A 25,330-nucleotide genomic window follows, 5' to 3' on the forward strand; every position below is an offset into this window, starting at 1 on the left:
GAAAACAACTTCCCATACTGCAAGGCAGTGTACAGTATGCAGTCAGTCTGTGATTCTTACACCAACACTCTCAAGGAAATATATTTGCTGTGATATTGGTTAAAGTTTCTCCATAGAGAATATTTTTGAATGTAAGTATTTGTTCAACTTAGCCATATTGTAGAAGAAAATAAAACTTAACAACAACTATTTGACTACAATAGCATTATTTATTGCCAAAACAATTATCCAGACAACAGAGAGAGCTGAAGATCTCTTTCATACCTCCTGATATCACTTACAACTTCATTTCTTAATGATGACTTTAAAAAAAATAAAAAATTTCCAAACCACTCTGGTTTGCATAAGTAGGAAGCATGATTCTTGGACAAAAAAAAAATCTGTATTTGCTAAACAGAGAGTGGCACAGCCATTAAAGCACACAGATTTATTTCCAGAAGTGTAAGTGGGAATCTGCAAACCACAGGAAGTGAAAAACTGACATTTTGAGTTCCGTTAAGAGAAGAGAGTGTGGCTTGTTCTCCCACTGTGCATCTCAGCGAAGAGCCCAGCTCTGCCTCCTTGATGAGCTCCCCATAGACACTTGGTGGCCACAATGAGGTCCTCCCCGCCCTGAAAGTGTCTCTTCTCCAGGCTGAACAAACCCTACTCCCTGACTACTCCCCAGAGGCAAGTGCTCCAGCAGCCCCTGGGGTGGCCTCCACAACTCACTCCACCTGATCAGCATCTTTCTCATGTGAGGGGGGCCATGCTGGATGCAGTAGTCCAGATGCAATCTAGCAAGTGCAGATGCTCAGCGGCACCCTAAAGCAACACCCTGAATCTCTCCCAACATCCCTAACCACCCCCCACAGAACTTTCTCTTCATCTCCATCTCTTCAGCTTGACAATAACCTTCCCAACCTCTGACATCCATCACAGCCTTTCAGCTCTTTGTATGCCCCCAGCATCCACCACCGCCATTCATCCTCATCTATTCTTCCGCTCTCAAGAGCTCCTCACATTTCTGCTTCTCTCTCTCATACCTGTCTGCTAGCTACGCAAGAGGTACACAAGCTACCTGGCCTTCAGATGCTGCAAAATTGAGTAGACAAGAGCTGAGCTTTTTCTTCTTTTTCTCTAATTTGGGTTTCTAACATTTTCTAACATTTCTAACTTTCTCAAGTTTACCCAACACGTTCAAAGGTGGCTAAAGATAGAAGAGACCGAGGCAGGTATTATGATCATTATAAATCTCCATGCCTTCAGACACCAGGCTAACAAAAAAGATGGCAGGAAAATATGTCACAAATCTTAGAAAGCAGACAGATGAAACCTTTCTGATTTTGTTATCTCTGCAATACTTAGGTCGACTTTTTCAAATGGTTCACTTCCATTTGCAAATCAAGCCAAACCGAGAGCAGACGTGGCCTCAGTATCAAGAGAATATAGTCTTAATTCTCTCAGTGTGACCACTTTGGCTGAACTTTGTCATCTCAAAAGATGCAGAAACTCAGCAGGATCAAATTGAAAAAAAATTGTGCAAATGCTTACAAAATACAATGAAGTAACAGAGTTTCACACTTCTCGGACAATAATTAGTAGCTGGGGCTATGTGTAAATTAAACTTACAACAAGGTTAACTATTTGGTAAATTCTCAACAGCTGTAAGTATGCATTTGTCAAAAGTGTAGTGTCCCACCAGGAGAAAGTAGACACTAAAAATTAATCTCTAAAGAAATATAATATAAAAAGAGAAAGAGAAGGAAAGAAAGGAACCAACTGACTCATAGTCATTAGGTATAGTTTTTCGGGTTATCAGAATCCTACTGAATGGCTGTATTTTAAAGAGTAATGATATGATCCTGCATTCCTCATCCACTCAAATTCACATTCCCTTCAGCACAGAAATTTGCAGGCATGAGATGCGGTGATACTCAATCATGCAGCATACATGGTCTTTAATTTTAAAATCCAGTTAAATAGATGTTCTAACATCATTTTTTATCTAAGAACATTTCATCATCAAATAAAAGAGTGAGCATGTAACTTATTTGTCAGCTTTACTGTGCAGTGGATAACTTTCCTATGTTACTCACATGAGTTTTCATTTCCCAAAGCTACATGCATTCATTATGACAGTAAAAATGAAGGGTTGCTAAAGAGATGTATGCATTTTTATTATTGTTTGAAAAAATAGATCTTTCTGCAGTCCTTTGAGCTTCTGAGTGTGTGATTTGTATAAAATATTTCTCATTTTGGGGACACACCAGATGGAATGCAGGGCACTGTGGGATATGCCATTTATCACAATGACAGTGCGTAGGTAGCACTGATCCTCTCACCACAGGGGGAAGCTAGAACTGCAAATGTGGAGCAGCATTAAAAACCCGACTAGTGGAGTTTGGCAACACTTGTACTACTCATTAACTTAATCATATTAATTTATTAGCCATATATATCAAAGTAATTCACTACTGAATTGTCACCAAGAACAATTTATAAACTGTTATCATTCCCCATAGGCAGAGAAGTGCTGCAGCATCCGTAATCAGTATGTTTGCCTTTGATTAAAAATAATAATTTCTACCAAGCCAGGTAATGCCAATAATGACAAAGTTGTACATATGTTTCTCATTAAAAAGGGAACTTTAAAATGACATCTATGACAACTGAAAAAAAAGGATAATCATAAACAGTGAAATGAGCCACAGAAATAGGATGTAAACATACGAAAATGCTCAGTTAAGTATGTTGAGAAAGAAAATGGTTCCTTACCCCTATGATCATCTGCTCCCTATGCTCTGAGGCTCCGTGACTCCTGACAGCAGCTGTCAGGCATGGTAGCCCTAAATCAAACACCCTAAGAGGTGAAATCAGTCAGTAGATGTTCTGTAAACTGACCTTGAGCATATGCTTCTTCTTCAAAAAGAACTTTTTCTCAGAATCAGAACATCCTGACTTTAAAATATGAAGATGCAAACCTTGAAAGCCGAGGTTAAGACACTGCAGATCTCTGAGTCAATACTGCACGTGCAACGGGTTCCTTTCCTTCGCAAGCCAACCTCCTTCCATCTATACTGCACCTCTCAGTCAAGTATGCTCTTGCTTCTTCTTACTCCTCAGCTTTTCTAACCTGGAGCACACCTTACAGTTTCTCAGCTAGGAGAGACTAGGCTGTCACTGGCGAGTGGGTCTGGAGCAACATGTTTCAGATGGGAATAGGAGAAAATCTGTTGAGTCCATGACACCAAGGAGTTACTGTGGCAGCTCTGCGTACCAGCTGAGCCACACTGACTTTGTGCATGCATCAAAAAAAGGCAACTGGATACTAAAGACTTCGAAAGCCTCTAATCTTGTTCATTCTTCTAACAAGGATATACCAAATTAAATTGCTTAAAGACTGCAACCAATACTGTTTTATCCTCTCTGTTCTGTAGAAAGACTAAGCAACTACTTAATATCGCTGCTGAACTGAAGTAACACATGAAGTTACCTACTCCTGTATGCTACTCTATTTTCTAAGTCCCACAGTGATGTGACGTGTTATACCTATTAAAATATTTATTACACTAAAATATTAATTACATGAAACTATTCAGCTCACAGCAGCTTGTCTCACCTTCTAATAAGTCAAAACTATACTGAAAAATTATTCATATGTGTACAAACTGGTCAATATTTTAATCATTACATTCTTAAAAACCCTAGACAAATGGCTAATGAGAGAAATAGACTGTGTCTATCTTAACCGCTTGTTTATAAGTTAAAAATGAGCCCTTCAAAGAAGGTCAAACTAATCTGACTGATAATGAAAATACCAGTATATTTTACACATTTGGAAATGCAGGTGGGTTGCTTATGTCACCTGGGCCAACCAGTGTAAGTAAACAAAAAGAGACCTGATGATAGGTTTAAGCAGCAGGCTTAATCAGGATTTATTAGCCCTGGGGAGGGACACAGACATCCTACCTCCCCATCTGTCCGTACCAGACAGCCTGTGGCTACAGTACACAGCTAAAAGTGTTCCTACCACATGATTATTAACTCGGATGACCTCCCCCTTTGTCTAAAATCCGGAATTCTGAACCCTCTCATCTTCCCATCCAACAAACACCACCAGAGTGGAATATCAATTTCAACATGTCTCAGTTTTCCTTTTCCAACATACAAGCATGATAAACCTTCTCAGCAGACTCCTTTTAACTGTCTTTTATTCATGCACCCGCCTGAAGGCTGCACCCTCAACCTTTCCGGCTCCTATTCCCTCTGGCCTGCTCAGTCTCTATCTCCAGTGCCCTATCTCAGAGCACGGAAAGGGCTGATTTCAAAAAACTCTCCCTTTTCCTACTAAAAACACAGAAGACTTCAGCTCTAAAGCTCCGTTGCAATCTATTTGCTGACTGATACCACATATACCCTGCTGACATGTTCCACATTAGGCCTACAAGACTGCTCACAGCTCTGGTCAGTTAATCTCAGAAATATGAAAAAGCAATGTAAATGATTTTAACAGGATTGCCTCCATATTAGCACTAGCACACAGCTTACCTAGACTATCTAGTGCCCCATCAGATTCAGCAACAGGATTCCCAGTACATGCGCAGTCAGATCACCAGAGAGATACCCATTATTTGATTCAAAGAGTGTTTCCCACACCTCCGAATCTTTTGTCATTTCTTTTGTCACCATAGCAAAGATGGTTGTCAACGACAGACACAAAATATCCCAAATGAGGCCACTATCTGACATAGATTGTCTAAATCTTACTTGTATTAGCTTGGCAACTATGAATACTCTAATACTGAACTTTCCCTCGGAGAACAGTGATGATCTTGATATTTGCAGTTCAGTTCCCAAATATGATACCATTAGCTAACAGGGTGGGTTTTTTATCACTGCCAGCATAAATCTATTGGAGTTCTCCCACCACCTGAAAAAATGCCCCAGTAAGCAGGTTTGTGCACCATACCACAGTACAACAAACTTCTAGTGGCAGGATAATTTCTTCATAAGCCACCCTCTCCAGTAACTTGCTAAATGTTTCAAAACTGAACACAGTATGGAACAGCTCCAAAAAATGGCTTTAATGAAATAGGAGTAACCACTCCACAAATTGAATATAGAGAAATTGAAATGAAGACTTCATATTGTGGTTTTCTAACCTTTTAAGGGACAAGGTAAATTAAAGGTAGGAGGACTGAGGTTAGCATGGATAATCATCAAAAGATCCAGCTACTCTTTCAGCTTCATCTCCATATCAATAGTTTTCTGAATTATTGTTTTATATCACAGAATGGATTTCAGTTTCTCTCCACAAAGAAAACTATTGTTTCAGAGCTTAAAACTGACTAAAAATCTATTCCATAAATAAGCCCTGACTGTCTTGTTAAGATACACTGATGGCAAAGTCCTATACATTAATTGGAGATAAACCCCTTTTAGTTTTGTTAATGTCACTTCACCACATTGCAGTGTTTGAAGCACCGTGCCTTTGATGACCATCCCTCTCTGACAAGCTGGATTTTTCCTTTGCCCTCACAGCAGGCAAGGGCACCACACTGCTTTCCACATTTCCTACATGAATACTAGAAGAAAAGCAGTCTCCTCCCTTAATGCAAAATGGACAGTAGTTAAATACGAGATCTTGAAGGATGCAGTTTTGGCACTGTTACCAAGCTGTTTACAGAAACACTTCCCAGTGGCATGCATTCCAGGCACATAGCCTCATCTTTCTCAGTCACAGTAATTTTAACTACCCTGCTGGTCTCGGCTCATCATAATGCAAACATTCCCATTCCCCAAGGGTAGAAGGTACTTGCAAATATTTTAAAAGGTAGACACTTCACTTATAGCTCCTTCACAAATTACTTTTATATAAGAGTAGCTGTAGTCCAGTTTGTCAAGATGTAAAAAACCTATCCTCTGCACTGGGAAATGCAGTATGCCTAATTTAACTACCTGTTTATTATGTGAAAATGACCATGTAAACTGAGCCAACACAAACCAAATGGGTGAAGAAAATAACAGCACACTTCAAGGAGTGGAAACACAGATGGTTCACTCAAGTCTGCAGGAAGTTACTAATCATCACTTCGTAATAACCTCTACAGATGGACTGTGAGCTCTGCAGCTAGAACAGCGACTCCTTGAGACCTACCCATCTAACCAACAATAAGCTTGAGGGTAAACTCCTTCACTTTTACTTCACAGATCACCAAATAGGAAGTAAAACTGAAAAATGCGAAGGATGATGAATCATGCTGTAGTTGCTGATGTGGAATCTGTTGCCAAAGTGAGTTTATGTGAAGAAGAAAACAACAGGGATTGTAAGTCAGACACATTAGAAAATGCTGAAGTCACACAAGCTAGTGAGTCTGAAATTTTCACGATAAAGTATGCTGGCAGATTAACATAACCATCTCTATATCCGTCCTGCACGAAAAGGGACAAGATGAGGCACAGCCATTCTCAAGGAGAAGATCAGAAGACATCCCAAGGAGCAAATGACTCTGGCAAATTATAGTGCAGTACAACTGAAGAAGCCACCAAGATGCAAAGATTCCTCCTTGCCTCCACTTCACCACCAGTTCTACTGGAAAGAGTGGATGTATCCCTGGATCTCACCCTCCTGTGTTGCAAGCTCGCCCCAGTCTCTCTCACAGCCCTGTCCTGCTCCCCTGCTGCTGCTGCCTGAGATCCCATATGAGAGCACAGAGCACTCCAAGCAGAAAGCATTCACCAAGCTGGCGGGCCTGCTGAGCAGGAGGAAGCCCATGTCAGGAAACCATTTCTCTTAATACATAGATTCTGTGGGCAGTACTGTCTGAACCACAGCAAATTATTTGCAAGTTTGAGATCATAAATAACCAAATTAAAACTTAGCCAGAAGACAATGGGTTAACATCCTTGTAACTTTTATTCCAGCCTATTATCCTCCACACAGAAGTCTGGTAGGAAAATCTCTATTCTGTGAGAAGTGTTAAAATGTGTTTTGTTCTTAGTTCAGCCAAAAGGAAAGAATCCAATTGCAAAAGTGTTGAAGGCAACCAGAGTAAAGCAGTCAGTAATTAAGTGTAAATAGATATAAATAAAGCTAATGGAGGCTTCAAATCCCAGGTGTTCCATCAAGTTTACAACAGCTCAAATCCCCACTGAGTTTACAAGTGGCTCTTTTGGCACCTTTACTCACTCAGTGATTCCCCCATCTTTCTTTACCTTGTTCTTTCTTTATGAACAAGATAAAACTCAAAAAATTCAATAGCTCTGATTCTTGCGTGACAAAGATATACAGGCCATACAAGTGTAGCACCTGCACCCCAGGACCGGCAGCAGGGCTGTTTTATCCCCAGGAACTGGTGGGTAGTCCAAGTCACCAGCCGGGAGGAGCCACCGAGGAGAATGTCCTTGGCTCACTGTGACCACGCTACATTCACACATCAGATTACACCTGTGCTGGGATGCTCTGGAAACTTACTTTTTCTCCTGCCTACAAGCTATTTCCAAAACTCCTTTTCAGGGGCTTGGGGCACACTGTGCATGACTTTTGGCACTTGGTGACACAAAGGTTTTCATACACAGCCACAAGGTCAGAAAGGTTGGCAACCTTGTGCCTCCGCTGAAAGAGAAACCCCCTGGGTCCAACCTTCTTACACAAACCTCCACTAGTTAAATAAAGTGGCATGTATCCCAGTCATCCTTTCAGACTCTAAAGTTACAACAGTCCAGAAATTCAGTTTAAAAAATTCCCCCAATTTTTACTCAGTTTCAGTTGGCGTCTGAGATACATATTATGCATCTATTGTACTATTTTACAATGCATACCCAGCACACGGTGACCTAAAATATTTCTCTGTTTAAACCAACATGGTATTCTGCTTAATTTTAGGTCTTATTTGCAAACATAGGGTGGAAAAATATTATGGAATATTCTAAACTTCTGACAAGAAATTATTAATAAAAGGTGGCTCTTGTGCTTTCCTGTCTGTTGGTAATAACACAAACACCACTAAATACATGAAATTTTGGACCAAGAACATGATAAAACTACTAAAAAAACCCTCATTTATAAATTCTTCATAAGAGTAAATACACAGTTCTCGATCCTTGCTACATATATGAATATTATATGAAGTTGGACTAACTTGACTGTGCAGTCTAGGTCTAGCAAAATGCCTTCAAACTTTATTAACTACTTCAGTTAAGGTTACTGTTACTATTGTTTAAGAATGTTCATTCCAACTTCTACGCTGATAAAGGTTATTGTTTCACTGTGAAATCCTTATGACACTTAACGACACTTGGAGTTGTAGTAAGAGAAATTAAGGATCTCATCTTTCTTACATTTCTGAACACTGAGACCCAGTGAAGCACTGCCACAGTGCTACAAGCACAATGATCTGCAAGATCAAGACCTAAGTCACTATACTCCTGTCAATCACCTTTTTTAACTCTGCTTTTTCTGTAACATGCTCTATGACTTTATATTCTGCTCAACACTTTACTAAGTTTAGTTATTATGGCAATACAATATATTTAAACTGGATTTTGACAGTAACTAAAACTGCGAAGTCTGTTGGATATTTAAATAACTTGTTTTATGAATATATAGTCTGTTAATATAGCTGTAACCTTTTGATTTCATTACCAAAATAAACGTGTATGTCGTTAGCACACATCAATTAATAAAAAATTAAAACACTCATCAAAATAGCATAAGATTTAATTTAAATTCTATTAATAAATTAATGAATGGAAATAAAATATTACACATTATGTTTAGGGTTTGTTTAAAAATTCAGCTATTTCCATGCTATTTTTTAATATTATAATATTGAATGCAGATTATTAAAATAGAATCCACTGTGGCAACACAGACTTATCTGATTTTTGAATGTTTCTTCTATAATTTGTACAACCAGTTTTCTGCCTTCCCAGCATACATTAATGATGTTACAATACAATACGTATTACAATACGCTGTTCATATCCCATGAGAACTAAAATACACATGCATTTCAAAGGAAGAAATGCATGCTACAGGGCTCTCTGAGACAATAGTTCATTCTTTCAGTTTTTTTTCTTATACTAAAATAACACATTTAATGGAATTTCCTGTAAGGAAATTACAATTAATAAAGGACTAAATTACAAATCCATTAGATTTCAGTCACTGCAGCAACAAAACAGAGTTTTCATGAACACTCAAAAAATCCAATAACGTAACCTCTGGTAAAGCTTGAAAAAGCCCTGAAGGACAAGGCAGTTAGATCAATATTAGTTTATTTTAACTGCTGTGCAGTATGAAGAGATGAGGCTGATCATCTGATGGATTTTATTACCTGTCGGAGAGATAAGTCCTGGTGATAAGAGGCCTGGAACTCCATGGGGCAGAAGACGTGCATTTTCTTGTATCGCAACTCCTAGAGAACGCTTGGGGGGTCTTCCTGGTCGTGAGCTGATGAAATAAGAGGATAAATGAAAATGCATTTTCTTTTTGAAATATTTGCTTACTACATATGGTATTGATTTGTATAAAATATTTGAACCATCAATGATACACAAAACTGTATTAGAAATTCTTGCCTAGGAGAAAAGAAAAATATGTGGTTGATTAAACATATAAGAATTGCATGGGTCTCAAATGTTCTACCAACGAACTACTGAGCAGCACACAATAATGAGCTTAAAGTCACATAAGTGACAAAAAAGTTTAGATTTTTATCTGCATGCACCACTAGACCAAGAAAAAAAGAAATCCATATTTCTAGCCTTTTTGTACTACTGCTTTGCTAATTAATTGCTGTTTCTTAATATTCTTGACTGTAAAATGGAGATCAAGAGGTTCACAAGCACTCAAAAATGCAACTGGATGCATTACTCAGCTCACAAACTGTAGTTTATAGGGACTGTGAATTAATGATGCAATGACTATAAGGACACCAGAGCTACTCAGACCAGGTCCGTCAGAATTTATTAGCTTAGACACAGTACTGGATGAGTATAGCACACTGCCCCTAGGAACTGCTATAAATCAGCTCAGGGCTCCCTGGGCTTCTCATCTCCGGCTGACCAGGCTGCCAGCGGGGGGAGGCCCACCTATATGCGTCTGTACAGTCCATGCACTATTTACGTTTTTCCATTCTCCAGGGTATCCGAGTTCCTAAACTGGATACGGGACAGTGGTCGCAGCAGTAACTGCTCCTACGTCTTGTACCTGGACCACATATGATTGAAAGTTGAGCTGTCTAAACAGGAGAAACTGAAAACTTTGAATGCAACACAATCTTTATGATACTAATCGCCACCTTCTGAATCATGGCAGGTAACAGCCTACTTCTGAAGATGCAATAGTAATTTAACACTCAAGTTTTTTCAAAACTGACTATTTGTCTTTACATGTTGACTAATGTTTTTAACCGCTACAGATTAACCTATCTAAATCTCACCATCCCTTGACCAGTTTATGAATTATGATTGCAAATTTTAATTCAAAGTGTTACAGGTTTCTATATTCATCTGTTACACTTATCTGTTGTTTCAGCTATCACATTTATCCCTTACTACAGTCTCTGTATATCAAATCATCCTATGTATCTGTCACCATAATACAGAGACTTACAGAACAAAAAAACATTCAGATCAACTCTCTTCCAAGCCAACTAATAAAAATACACTTCCCAATGTTCGGAAAAGTATTGCTGCACATTTTACTCTGTTGAATAATAGAGCTTTTGACAAAATACGGTGAAACACTGTATTAAATAACCAAGCTGCAACAATAAATGAGGTTTAAATAGACAGCATTTCCAAAAACGACTTCAAGTTCACAAAGAAATTTAAGTTAAACCTCACTCTATCAACTTACAGTGGCAAAGCCCTCCATCATTGTGAGGCAAACGCTGCGTTTAAATGAAGACAACTTCCAGCAACACTACACAGAGGTACCATTAACCTGTTCATTTTTCATGCAGTGCGCTAGTATTATTTTGTCTTACTGTACATCAAAGTAAGTATCAAAGTAGCACAAAATCTTTTTCTTGGTTTATTATTTTATGTCTATAAAACTATTCCCTCCTCTTTTTAGCTTTGGGTTTGTCCATTTTGTATTTCATTTTATTTGGCACTTTTTCCATTTTTCTTTTTTATGTTTTAAGTTGTTTACCATACTATGATGGCTATGTAGTAAAGTCTACTACAAAAGCCCAGACTTACTGGGCTATAATAAAATAAACCTAAAATAAGAGTATAGGAGTTTCATAGGAAGTTAGATGCACATATGCATTCTCTATTAAAATTACCTCCCAATAAACTCTTTACAAAAACCATTCCATTTATTTCACAAGAATGTTGACTACCTGATAGTATTAGGCTTTGCATGTGGAGCTTTTAAATAAAAATCAATTGTTATTCTTTTGACTTACAGAAGTCTGTGCACACACAGTTAAAACTGCTTACTTGGCACTTATTGTCTTTGGCAAAAATTACAAAAGTAAAACAGCTAAAATTAGCAGGTTTATCCAGCAGCAGAGCTCAATCAACAGAACTACAAAACATTTCCTTCTCAATCTCAAACACTACAGACCTTTTACATAAAACTATACGTTAACATTAAGCTAAGAAAAATATTCTTAAATTAAACAGTTTTAAAAGATTTTATGGAGAGGCATTTTATTTATGATGTGGGTTTTCAGAGGAGGAGGAGGGAGGCAATGGAGTTTCGTTCCTGTTCTTGTCATCCTCTCCCCTCTAACAGGCATTAACTCTGAAAGGGGAAAATGAGCAACCAGGACAATATGATCTGAATGTTGATCTTTTGTTTATTTTGCTTGGAATTAACTTTGTCAGAGATTAAATTACATTTTAAGCAGTATGTTTGACAGTTAAAATTTATATAGTAAAATGTTGAGAAATTGTTCATTAGTGTCTGCTTCTTCCTTTATTTTCCACTCCTGGTGAGAGCTAATTTTATTATTTTTCCTCTCAAAGGTTTATATATTCCCTGGACTTCACAAGGATTTTTAATTTAAATCAGAAATATAGAATAAAGCTGGTTTTGTGATTTTGTTAAAATTACTGACCAGCTCCATCTTTTCTAACTACTTTATGCTCATTATAAACGTATTTTATAAAATATTTTATAGAACATACAAATTCATCAACACTTTGTAAAATACAATTAATCAGTGGAAACTTACAGCACGTCACAGTTGATGTATGATAATGTTGTACTTTTGTGCTTTTAAATACAAGAAATTTACTAGAATCAGAAGCGAATTTGCATATTAATCAAGACAAATAAACATGTGCTGATTTAACTAGGAAACTGTTATTTGGATGACAATTTAATCAGCACAGGTTGAAAGGTCCATCACTGCAGCATCCTGTTTCTGCTAAAATATTGATTGCATTACTGATTTCAGTAATGCTTTATTTTACAGGGCACAAATAACCATGTAATTACTCTTTAATTGAATGGTAATTGCTTGCTGGCAATTATTTGCTAAGTTTTGGAGTTTAATTACTAGGTTATTTGTGTTTTGTGAAATAAAATGTTATATATTAGTAGCCCAAAATATTTTCCGTATGAATGGTCTGTCAAAACTAGAAAAGTAAGTTATGATGGTATGGGTTTGACAAATAACACTGCACTGTAACACTAAAACTATTATTAAAAGGATCAGATGAATCTTTGAATGCTTTCACTTTAGAAAATTAACATTAGATGTAACATTTGTAAGATAAATGGAGGAATACTGTACCACAGAAGCATGATTTCCTCCGGGGTCTAGTCCACCATTTAGCATAATTTATCCTGATGTTTTGCTTTTCATTCTCTGGGCTTCTTTAGAGGAACTGAAATAGTATCCTACCCTCTTGAGAGCAAAGAATAAACCAACTAGAAATATATTTCAACAGTACTTCATATTTCTGCAACTGAAGTGGATTACCACCAGCACATTATCTTAGCAGCCTATAAACTTCGTAGACTTGGCAGTTAGCTAGATAACAAGGGAAAGCATTATCTCTTGCAGTGTCAATGAGATATGACACATTCTGTGATATATTTATTCCAAGTTGTGATAGATGAGGTACCCAATACTTTGATCGTGAAGATTTTGAATTTTACTGTTACACTTTTCATTTTTGCCATCAACTATTTATGAATCAGCAGTAGACGGTATAGCAAGGACTGCTGATTTTGTTTTTTCAAAAGATATCCAGTTAATAAATTAATTATTGATTCCATGAACCTTGAGCTATTTGGTATAAAAATATGCTAAGACTTGTGATTTAGGAAGCTCTCATATGTATCACAGATTTTTTCAATACCAATGTATTTTATTAGGCTTAAAGGAGAAATACAGAAGAACCATATGACATGTGTAAATTGCTCTGATAATAGTGGCAGTAACTGGTGCAAGTACTTACACATAAAAAAAAACTTTAGTCACTTTGCTGAAATTGGAACAGGAACCACATATTAAAAATTCGTGTTCCTCAAAGGTCACTGGCATTATGAATCTCTTACATGAAATACATGCTAATGATTGTGAAAGGTATTATTTGGAGTCCTTACCAATAAACATAACAGTCTTGATAATTTGAGTTAAAATTATTTACTTCTATTGCGGTAAGATTTTTAATTGTAGCATGAATTAAAAACATTCTCCTTGCTTTGGCATTTATTACATTTCAAAGATGCCAGTGGTAGTTAAACTCTACTTGACCTTTCAGTGTTTAAGAAGAGAAACAAACTCTGACCTCACAGCAACCTGATTCTGTCTCCTCTCCATGTTGGCAAACCAATCGCTTGTCTAACCCTTGCAGGACGTTGTATCACCAGCCAGATCAAAGGCAACAAAAGCCAATTCAGCAGTAGGAAAAAAGTTATCCACGCAAAATGGACAATTAACATTAATCATACATGAAGTTGTTTAAGCTGATAACTAGAACCTGGTCCCTATGACAACTCTCATAAGAGTACCCAAGTTGGCACTAAGAGTCGCAGGTAATACTCCGCAGAGGTCAAATCACTGTTTTGACTTCACCAGACCAAAGCAGGTCATGGAAAAAAGCTCTTACACTCCAAAACAAGACCCTCCCCCTCTGTTCTCCAGGGCTTTTCAGTGAGGAAAGTCCTCAACATCAAGTCACAGTGAAGAATTCAGTGGAAATATATTCCTAGAGCATCACAAATCTGAACTTTTTCTCCATCAGTATGAATTGATGTTACTGTTAGAAAAAAGATTCCTTAATACCACTGAATTGTTCAGAGATGGGACTGAAATAGAAGATTACATCTTCATTAACTTTACCATTAAGGATGGAAAGTAGCACATTACCATTGTGTCCTTCCTAAAAATCATGGTTTAATGAAAGTCCAATATAGATCTGAATAATATCACATATAATTCATTTATCAAGAACTAGGTCAGTTAGCTCAGAAACATCCCACGTTGACACAAGCTGTATATGCAACAATGACAACGATGAAACAATATCCTCCCCCCTCTTTTAATGTTCTCTTTTAACAGACAGTCTTCGCATATCCCAGCTCGCATGTCTCAGGCAGTTTCCCACACAGAGACCCCTAAATTGCATACAACTCCAAATTCCAGCTTGGTAAAATGGGCTGCCTCAGGGCAGATCTATGGTGTCTTCCCCAGTATTCCTGATCTGGAGGAACCTCTTTTAGGCCAGGAGCACTTTAATATCTGTGACCTCAGGGCCATTCTGCATCTACCAGTACAGCGAACAGTGAGACAGAGGAGCTGGAACTGTGATTCACCAAACCTGTCACCAAGGTCCACATACTCTCCCAAAGTTATTGCAGTGAGTGAGTTGTGGTCCTCAGGAGGATGAAGGACTGCAGCTACAGAGCTATGCTAATCCTCAGTCTCTGTATCCATCCTGTTCCTGTCCCACACCAGTCCACTGCCCTCAGTCCTTCTTCCCCACATTTGACCACTGTCCACCTTTCTGAATATTTCTGATCTTCTACCCTTAACTCATCCATCACATCAAATCTGTCTTTCAGTCCCCAGCTCGCTTTAACTGCTTCACTCCCTTCCTCTCTGACCTTTTCCTTGCCCAGTTCCCAGTTACCTTCTGGTCCTAGTCATGTCTACACCATCTCAGGAGCAACCCATCCCAACTGAGAGTGGCTCCCATACAAACTTCTAATACTACTTTGATACTCAATAAGAACAAGAGGAGATGCCCAAGCATGTGAACTGACCGGATTGGGGAATAAAGCTACCCTGTCAAACACTGTCTGCTCCCTCCTTCATGACCCTTTCCCATGGGAACAGTGTGGGGTGGCTGATAGGATGATTAAAGATGTTCTCTGAGCCACCCCCCAGTTGGCTGCTTCTGTCCCAGGAGGCAGGCAAGACAGGCAGGCAGCTGATTACAGGGCATTCATCACAGCACCAACAGGGGCTAAAATTCCCCAGAAGGCTGAATCTGGAATTATTGCCATGATCACCTTTAACAACAGCCAAAATCCTGTCACTCATACAGAAGCCTGAGAATACAACACAGCAAAAATAAACCAAATCACCACATATTCAGCTGGATATAATTTTTTGCTGAATAAATCAGTTCAACAGTTATTCCAATGTTTTATATTAATGTATGTTCTTCTGACAGAAGCCATCAGACTCTTCAGAATATATGGCAACATCAAAATTCAAGAGCAGCAGCACTAGTATTTGGGATGTGGGTACTCCTGGATTCAGTCAATGATAAAACTGAAAGAGGCCTCAGAAGGTCACCTGCTCTCTCTACCTCTGCCCCAAGGCAGGATCACGTACACTTAAATCATTCCTGACAAATGTTAAGTCTAGCCTACTTCTGAAAACATTCAGCGTTGGAGATTTCACAACATCCCTAGGCAATCCACACCAATGCTTAGGCTATCCTTACAATCAGGAAGGGTTTGTATGGAAAAGCAGGGCTAACATCTAACCTAATTCTCCTTTATTTAATTTAAGCAAGGTACTTCTTGTGATCTACTCAACAGACATGGAAAACAACTTAATTCCCATGTTGTAGACACTCTCTGTATTTTTGAAAACTTGTCATATTTTGCCTTTGTGGAGTTCTTACACATACAGATGGAATTGAAGACTTGGCATTTATGTACATGATCTTCAGACTCACATGCTACAAATAGCACACATACATATCTTGTCAGAAATTATAGGTAGAAATAGTACAACTTGACCTTCTTCAGTTTTCTTTTACACTGCATTTGTCCATATTGAACTGAATCCTATTTAAGATCAGTTTTCCATGTTATCAAGACCATTTTGTGTCCTAATGCCAATCTCTGTGTGCTTGAAACCCTGCCACCTTGGTACCGTCTTTAGGAACAAATACTGAAGTTCCTGACCCAGACTGAAAACAGCCCCCTCTGGCACTATACTCAGTATACACTCCAGTTGAATCTGTTGGTTTCTAAACATGTATTTGCACAAATGGACCATTTTTTCTAGTATGCTTAAGAGACAGTCATGTGAGGCTTAGTTTTAAAAAAAAAAGGCTTACTGAATTCAAAAGTCAGTTCTTCTCACTGTGAGCAAAGGATGAAGGGCTGGATAGAGACAGCATAGTCAAGTACAACAGCACTCCTGATACAGAGCCCTCCAATCCTAAAATTATTAATATTACCTATTAAGATGCAGACAATTGCTCTGAATTAGTTAGTACAAGTGAGAGAAAAATGCAATATAGCTAACGTCATTTTAAAAGGGAAAGTAGAGAAGAATTCAGTCTCTAATATAACAGGTGTTTTGAGTCCCTCAGCATGGTCAGCATGCCTTCTCCAAAATTTCAGTCACTTTATGGGCATAACCAAGGAATGATAGTTGTGTCCAAAAGTTAAACACATTGTCTTGATTCACAAGAGGATGCAAAGAGAAGTACTTAAAACTGTCAGCTGAAAAGCTGGGAAGGGCATCTGCAGGCTTTTGACTGACAGGTCAATGCAATTCCTCCACACTAGGCTAGGAATACAAGGTAAGGTAAAGCAAGGGAGGGGCATGCTCTCTTCCCCAAATTTCTACATCTGTAATGTTCTACAAATTGCACAGGACTAAATTACAATCTTGTAGGTCATATTACACTTGGCAAATATGTATATGGCATGAAAGTGAGACACCAAAAAGCAGCAAGACAGCTCCCCCAGAAAATAAGCAAGAGAGTCAGGCAAGCCAAGTCCCTTTATCCTCTTCCGTTTACCCTCAAGTGGCCAACAGAAGGTCTTTGGGGGAGCAGAGAAATCTTCTATTCTTTCTGTCTCTTTCTACAATCTCTTTTTATATTCATTTTCTAGATGCCAGATATGCCTTATACCTCCCGGGAGCACCAGCAAGCAATCCACGGGCAAGTCAGTCAACGCACTCTGCCTGGAGAGGAGGTGGAATGCATTGTGCTTTATTTTCCCTTTTTTAGCCCACAGCAAATTTTTAGTTTCCACATTTTCCACAACTGAGTCCAAATATATCTCCTATTATTAATACCAGTGTTGACATTTTCTTGATAAAGATTCATTAAATTTTTTCTTTGTCAAAGAGAGAAAGTTGATGGAACAGACAATTTAAGGGTTGACTACTCACCTGACAGAAAGTATAACTGTGAAGCTATTTTATACTTCATTTACTTGACCTAGTTACGTTACTTCTAACCCCAAATGTTCACAAATTATGACCCTGAAATCATGAGAATGAATAAAAATCTAATGTTTTTCAAGTTCCATTTTACATTCTTTTTATTTGGCTTTTAGTTTTGTAAATCTTTAAGTTTCTTAAATCACACTTCTCAGCTTTTCTTTACTAGGAAGGGCCAAAAAAGATTAAAGAGATTTTTTGTTTTGGTTTGTTTTTTTTCTAAGATTCACAAATGAAAGCTGAGATTCTCTGATTAGCTGACATTTAAATTTAGGAGCCTTTCCAAAACAAACAAACAAACAAACAAACAAGAATTATAAGAAGTGGCAAAAGCAGAAGTTTCATGTTACAGTAAAACGTGATTGATAGTTATCACTAGGTGTTATCTTTAGTTCTTAGTTTAGCTATTGTATGACACAGAATTGGTCATTTCTCTGACTACTACATAAGGTATTCTTTTTATACTCATATCTCAATGCAGTCTATTATGCACTACCTCACTTAAAAAAAATCACAAATTCCAGACTACTTGCTCCTAACTGTGTGAAAATATTACGCAGAATTCAAATAAGCTTTCTATAGATTTCTTAATCTGATATATTAAAAAGCCCTGCGAGAGTACTTAGAATCCTAAGATTGTCAAAGAATCAGTAGCAGGTATCATTCCTTGTGAAACTATGCTATTCACAGGGTCAGGGCTTACACACTTATCCTCACCAAGGTTTTCAGGAAATTTTGGTTATTTAGGACTTAGGTTATTGACTGATTAGGTTATTTTTTTAGAACTTGTGTTTGGGTCTACAATCAGAAAAATTACCTGAAATCCTAGTATTCCAATATTACTATATTCCAGTTGTAATAGAAAACAGGTGATTGGTTCTTACTTAAAAAAAAGTTTATTTATGAAATCTTATTTAGGAAGTCAGGCATTTCAAAATAACTTTTAAACCAAAAAAGGATTTTTGTTTCATTAAGATTTGGAATTTTAAATAACTCTTTCTTAATTACTTCTGACTGTGCCTGAAGATATAAAAGCGCCTCAACAGTCCTGCTGTTTATTTTTTCCTGTCAAACAGTTGTCACTGGAAAAAGGGGAATAAATCATCAGATTTCAGAATTGTGGTGATTCACAGATGTAGGCAGGGTGAAGGGCCTATCTATATCACATACTGCACTAGCTCAATTTAAGGGTATGTCAATAATGAAATTGAAAGAGTGACTACAGCACATGTAGGTATACATGCACTAATTTAATATAACTACATTAAATTAGTAACTGTAGCAGTGAAGATGCAGCAGCACAGATAAAATAGAGTTCATTTAGCAACTTGAGCTCATACCCAGTGCGACAAAGTTCCCGCTGTTGTGTCTTTACTGCTATTGTTACCCACTCCACCCAGATCAAACCTAGCACGAGTATACCTGTCCGCGCTGGGATCATGCCATTAACTACATACCCATAACTAGAAACTGAAATTATAGATTCATTTTCAAAACAATGTTTGCCCAAGATGTCCAGCTAAACCAAATGTGAAAGTGCCAGATATCTCATGAGATATTGCCAGATATATCATGAGCCTTGCAAACCTAAGCTTGGCTAGTCAGACAGCTGATACTACCTGGATTTCGAATCCAGTGAAAGCAGTGAACCACTGGAGATAATATCATTATCTGGAGGCAATATCATTGTGCAATATGCTCTCCAACTATTCTTTTCATTTCCTAAAATATACATAATAGAAGCCTACAGTTACCTAAATCTTAAAATATATTTGGGATTATTACATCTGCACATGAAAGCTCAGTGCTGACATAAATACATGTCAAGCCAGGCACTCAGGATAGCACAGGAGCAACATAGAGCTTCACTCAGACCCATCTACAGCTGGAGTCCACAAAAACATTGGCAGAATAAAGATTTTACACACGCGAATCCTTAATGCTTTCCCTTCATGCCTTCCCTTCCTCACAGAAGGTTTCAGTAATCCTCATTCAGTAACCCTCAAACCAGCACATGGACAATAGGACAGGACCACACAGGTCTCTGTTACCTGTCAGTATTCACATGTCTGTTATAACCCAATGCGCTATGATTGACAGATCCTTTCCTGACTGACAGCTCAGTTTCAGCGCTGTCAGCACGCTTTGTCCAGGCTGGAGGGCATCGCTAAGCCCCCAAGCCTGCCCAGCCAGCACTCCCTTGAAGATACAGCTCCCCAAACCAGACAGGGGGACTGAATCGCAAATATCCTTGAGATAAGGAACCTGGGGACCACATGGTGACAATGAACAGTCCCAACTGCCCCAGGTCCAATTTCACCAACAAAGAAAATGCTTGAATGAGAAAACTGTCTGGATAAAATCTTCAGGATTTGCCCCAAATACAAAATATACTGAATTGAAAACTGACTGGGAAAGAGCAGGAGGAAACTTCTTTTCATTAATGTAGCTGAACACCATATGTATTGCAGTGTACTGTCCAACCTATTGCAAAGATCTACCATTACACCCAGGAGCTGTAAATCTGTTTTCATCTGAGTTAACTTAGCACCAATTTTTTCAAGCACTACTTCATAGTTTCCACATACATACTTTTGCAAATATCTGCACATACATTTTCAAAGCAGGGAATCACCATCTATCACAAATACTCATGATATGTCATATGTGTCTAAATTATATTAGATCCTTACAAGTTTTACTTTTGACCTGTATCTGAGTTCAGTGCCAATTTAGGGGAACATTATTATAAAGAAACGTTTTTTTAAAATACTGCTGTTTGCACTGAGCTGTATCTCAGTAACATTCAATTCAATGAAACATGTAAAAAATGTGACTGTTGAAGCCTATTATCTTTGGACAGAAACCTAATAGCAAGCACTTGACATATTTACAGCTCTGTGCAGCAAATAACCCACATGAGATGATGGCTAATTCTATAACAGTGGTATATTGTATGTGGTAGTACAATATTTTCATAGCAATTCAACTTGGATGCTAAGGGAATTGCTCTTGCTTTAACTGTGTTTAATCTCTGCATCAAAAGTTTCAGTGTTTTCAGAATTTTGCAAAGACCCTTTAAAGTTTAGAAACAGAAAACAGAAATACGTCTTTCAAAGGCCAACAAATGAAAGAACATAGAAACAGCCCTCTCTGTCACTCTTTTCACCTATATCCATGTTAAAAGTAAGAATGGTTCACAGTAATCAAAATGAGCCTCTATGATTAGGTGATCGTATCCAGAAGCAAACATCTGAGGACTAACCTTTACAAGACAGGAACTATCCTTTAGTTAATTGGTTACCCTGGAATAGTATCAAATTAAATAGATAGTATAGGTAAGTATTGCACAGCTTCACCTCTATCTTTCTAGACTTTGTGGCTGTTACTATTTAATTAATAATTTGCTAGTTACAGAGATAAACAAGATTATTATTTCTACTGTAAATGTACAAAAGTATTTTTAAATAACAAAACAAACACAAATCTTTAGGACCCCAAAAAAGTACTAAAAGGGCAGAAGCAATATTTTCAAAATTCATATTAAATTTACCTTTCAAATCTATCTTCCTGTTAGCCTAAGATGATAATATGAATGGGACCTGCTTATACTAACCCTACCTATCAGTAAAACCCTCAAAGCACAAAGGGAAATCACTGATCAGGATGACCCTAGAACTGACCTACACTACAGACCGATTTCCTTCCTGTATCTAAAGATACTGAATGCCCTTCTTCAGTTCAAGGTTAGATCTATTCACAGCTTCTGGGAATACACGTATCTAGCAAGGTCTCCAAGGGGAAAATATCAAATACAGTAAGTGCAGGTACACATTCAAAGAACAATCCTTGCTACTGTACAAATTCTTGGGAATATTCTCACTACCTGGCTACCTTTCCTCATGCTCCTTGAAATTACTTAAAAGATGTTTTGGTAGCTCCACGGCATCAAGGGCTAATACCAGTGTAATCCAAGTCCTGGATTTCTACTTAATTCTTAGCCTTAATTCTGTTTTTGTTTTTAGAGATTATAAAGGACTCCTCTTACGTGAGCTAATTCTGTCCTGCACATATAATCCTGATTCAGGCTCCCACTTTCTAGATAAACTAGAGCATAGCTTTGGGAGGGCCATCTAGTTTTGATTTTAAAGACCTCAAGTGATAGATTATCCATTGAATTCTTAGATTGTTTCAATAATCAACCATGCAATGATATTCTCTACTATTAAAAAGTCAACCTGCTTTGCTAGTATTGTCAGGCTTCTTTTTCCAGCCCTTGGATTTTTGAAGAGCACACTCAACAGAAACTTTCTCCACATGTAGAGTTACAGACTGAAAAAATCACATTCTAATAATTTCAGGAATAAATCAAAAGATAATGCTTCTGAGGTCTTTTATTATATAGCACTTTTCCAGCTCTTATCTAATTTCTGCAGCTGTTTATATTCACTGTTCTTTTTTGAAGAACAGGTACCACAACTGGACACATGATGCCAGTAATGGTCAATGCCCATACAGAGGAAATGCTTCTTTTCTATACCTTCCTGAAATACCTATGGTCACAGACACAAAGACCTTGGATCCTCCCAGCCACGCGAGGTGTTCAAGCTCCAAGGAGAATTCATTCCGCCATTATGCATTTCTCAAAAGACTCTTATCTACAAACCCAAGATGAGGTGGCAAAAGAGACAGTTTAGTGACCACAAAAACGGGTAGTGCAATAGGGACTGTGCTCTTGGGCACTGCAAGCTAGTCTTCACTTAATAAGAAAAGTATTTAGCTTTAGAGCAAGAATATTAGAAAACCTTATTTTTAACTAGAAACAAATAAAAACAAACCAACCAATCCTGTGCTCTTTTTCTTTTGCTTGGAGGAGCTTTCTTCTAGAAAAAAGGAACTTTTGTAGGAAGGGAAATGCTAAAAAGCAAATTCTGCAACTTGTCCGTGAAATAATTACATCTCTTCTCATGGAAGTGGCTTAAAAACTATCATCAAAGTTTTGCTTCTGCTTGTATTTGGGATATTCAAACAAGCAACACTGAAATAAATTTAAACAAAACTCTACAGAGAAGATATGTACTCATCTTTTAAAAACAGTTAATAGTATGATTATGAGGCAGTAAATGCTTGCACAGTAAGGAATAAAAGGGCAGCTTTTGTAAGGAGCAACAGCACCCTGAGGAACTGCTGTGATGGTGGATGGCAGGTATCACCCGATTAAGCCACTCGGCTTCAAAGATTCTGACCTTAGTAACAGCTTTAGGAACAAGAGCTTAAAGCCCAGGAAGTTGTTCCTGAAGTTACGGTGTCTCCAAGATGCCCCCATTACAACGATACGCTAGTAAGCTGAATTGACACGTGAGGGGATACCTCGGTGCCATGCACCTTTTCTCCCGGCACAGTGCGGCGCGGCCGCTCCTGAGGGCGGGCGGGCGGGCGGGCGTCGGGAACCTTCCAGAAGAACGCCGCCCGTGGCCTCCCGCCCCCCGCCGGCCAGCCTGTCGAGGGGGTGGCAGGGCAGCGTCCGCGCACGCCGCGGATTTACCACCAAATGTTTCTCCCGGCCACCTCAGGAGTAACATCAGTGATAGAAACACACCCACGGCCACGAAGTTCACCTGACTGAACCTCCTCTTCCGAATACCGTGTGGCTGAAGGATCTCACAGACCCTGCCGCCTCCTCCGGTCTGACCTGGGCCCGCCTCAGAGCTCAGAGCAGGAAAACGAGCCCATTTCAACTTAAACCTCTAACTCAACTGGGTACCAAAAAGATGGATTCCATAAAGCCACCAGTTTCATGACATCGAATTCCTCAGAGGCCTCTCCCCATTTCACTCTGCAAGCGACAGGCCCCCCTGCCTCCCCGCAGAGTGACGCCACCTCCATTTCTCTCCCTCCTCAGGAATATCCTCTCTGCCCTGCCACGGACATTGCCCTTCCCTTCGGAGGTGGTCCGACTGACACGCATCCAATCCAAGTGACAATAATACTTCTCAACACCTTTTCACCTTGCTTCAAATACTACCAGTTCTATATTCGACCTGAAAGTAGATCGTCTGTGACCAAAAGCTTGTCTGCTTTTCCACCAGCGGCAGTGTGGCTTACCAGAGCTAAAGCCCCAGCCACAAACCTTTCTTGCCACTCTTCCAACTGGTTTGCCACCAGCAGAGAAAGAGGACGTCAGTCTGTAAACGGGCTTTCTGAAATCATCGAGCCTCTCTCATACCCGAAGAAGGAAACTACAGAAAAAGCCAAAAACAGTTCAGGGCACTGAAAAGCAGCATGAGCTATTCACAAGTTTAGGGACTTCCTGAAATAAAATAATTTCCAGATTAGATACAATGGTTTGTGAGATAAATCGTATCTGTTGTTGATTTTTTCAAAAGATCTCCCTCCAGGCAGCGAGGCTTGTCCCTTGCAGAAAGCAGACAGCATGTGTTAATGTGCTAGCATCCACTCCCGTTTCCCTGAGTTTGAGTGAACAACATTTAACTTGGCTTCAGAAAGGGAGAGAAAACATAAGGTGTGTGTTGGTTTGTATAGCAAGAGATTTTATAAGTACAGTCCTGCTCCTACTATGGGCAAATTTAACTCTTGCCACTAACTTCAATAGAATCAAAATCAGACATCATATGCCCAATTCACTGTTCCTCAGTAAAAATGTTTTTTAAAAATTGTTGAAAAAGGTTAAAAGAATTCAAGTAAAAGAGTGTTTGTGACCAGATTTCCTGGAGATAAATGAAAGACATACGTTTCCATGGCTGCCAGCCTACTAAATTTTGCAAGCATAAATATTTACCTAGGACTAGGGGTTGGGGAAATCAAGAAGAAAACCACCATCTAGACTCTTCAAAGTTTAAATACTGTAACACAGAGGTCATTATTTATAAATAGAAATAGGGAGCACATCTTTTCTGTGTATATTTCTATCATGCTTTTCATCTACTCCATATGCCTTCTATTATTACCATCCTTACACCAGAAAATAATTTCTATGTCACTTGCTCACACTGTATGCATTAATTTTCTTTAGGCTTTCTTGTGGTTATTGATTTCCTGCTTTGTTGAAGTGGCTTTGTTTCTTTCTCAGCAGGCTATCCATTTTAAAACAACAGTTGTTCAACAAATAAAAAAAATTATATTCTAAAATTAAATTAGTTTTATCTTCATTTATTTTTATCTGAGTTAAATGCAAGTGACACATTTCCCCTAAAAAAAAGGAAATACTTAATGTCTCCCAGCACGCAGAGCAAACCAAATAAAATTTTGCTTTTCTAGTAAGACATATTTATTTTCATGATTGGAAACATGAAAGAAAAAGTAAAGGATAAATAAAGGCTCTTTTGTATTCCTATGTTGTAATCATTGTTGTGGCCAGTGTTTTAACATCAGCAAAAGAAGATTATCTGGTCCAGAGCCAAATTCATTTAAACACTTGAAATCATTAAAAGAATCCTTTTTCTTCTTTCAATGCAAGTGGGATCATGCTTTTTTAACACTGTAATCATTTATCCTGCTAAGTAGAATAAGCTTGCTATCCTTTTTCACGGGCCCAGTCCCAGAGATATACAAAGTTCATATGACTACAAAGATGCAGATGAATATAACTGCTATTTAATCAGATGCAAAAATAAGAAGAAAAAAGACATTTTTGGAGAAGGAGACAGTTCTGACAT

The 25,330-nt window shown here is 38.3% G+C and overlaps 1 protein-coding gene across 3 annotated transcripts in view; it reads right to left on the bottom strand.

Annotated features, from left to right (window-relative positions):
• DACH2 (dachshund family transcription factor 2) overlaps window positions 1-25,330 on the bottom strand; it is a 336,855-nt gene that overhangs the window by 154,757 nt on the left and 156,768 nt on the right. For all 3 annotated transcript variants that reach the window (XM_013946280.2, XM_067304137.1, XM_067304136.1), the window contains exon 2: window positions 9,321-9,436. In XM_013946280.2, the coding sequence (XP_013801734.2) occupies window positions 9,321-9,436 (116 nt within the window). The remainder of the gene's footprint in view (window positions 1-9,320; window positions 9,437-25,330) is intronic.

The sequence above is a fragment of the Apteryx mantelli genome, chromosome 13 (assembly GCF_036417845.1).
Source record: "Apteryx mantelli isolate bAptMan1 chromosome 13, bAptMan1.hap1, whole genome shotgun sequence".
Taxonomy (NCBI): domain Eukaryota; kingdom Metazoa; phylum Chordata; class Aves; order Apterygiformes; family Apterygidae; genus Apteryx; species Apteryx mantelli.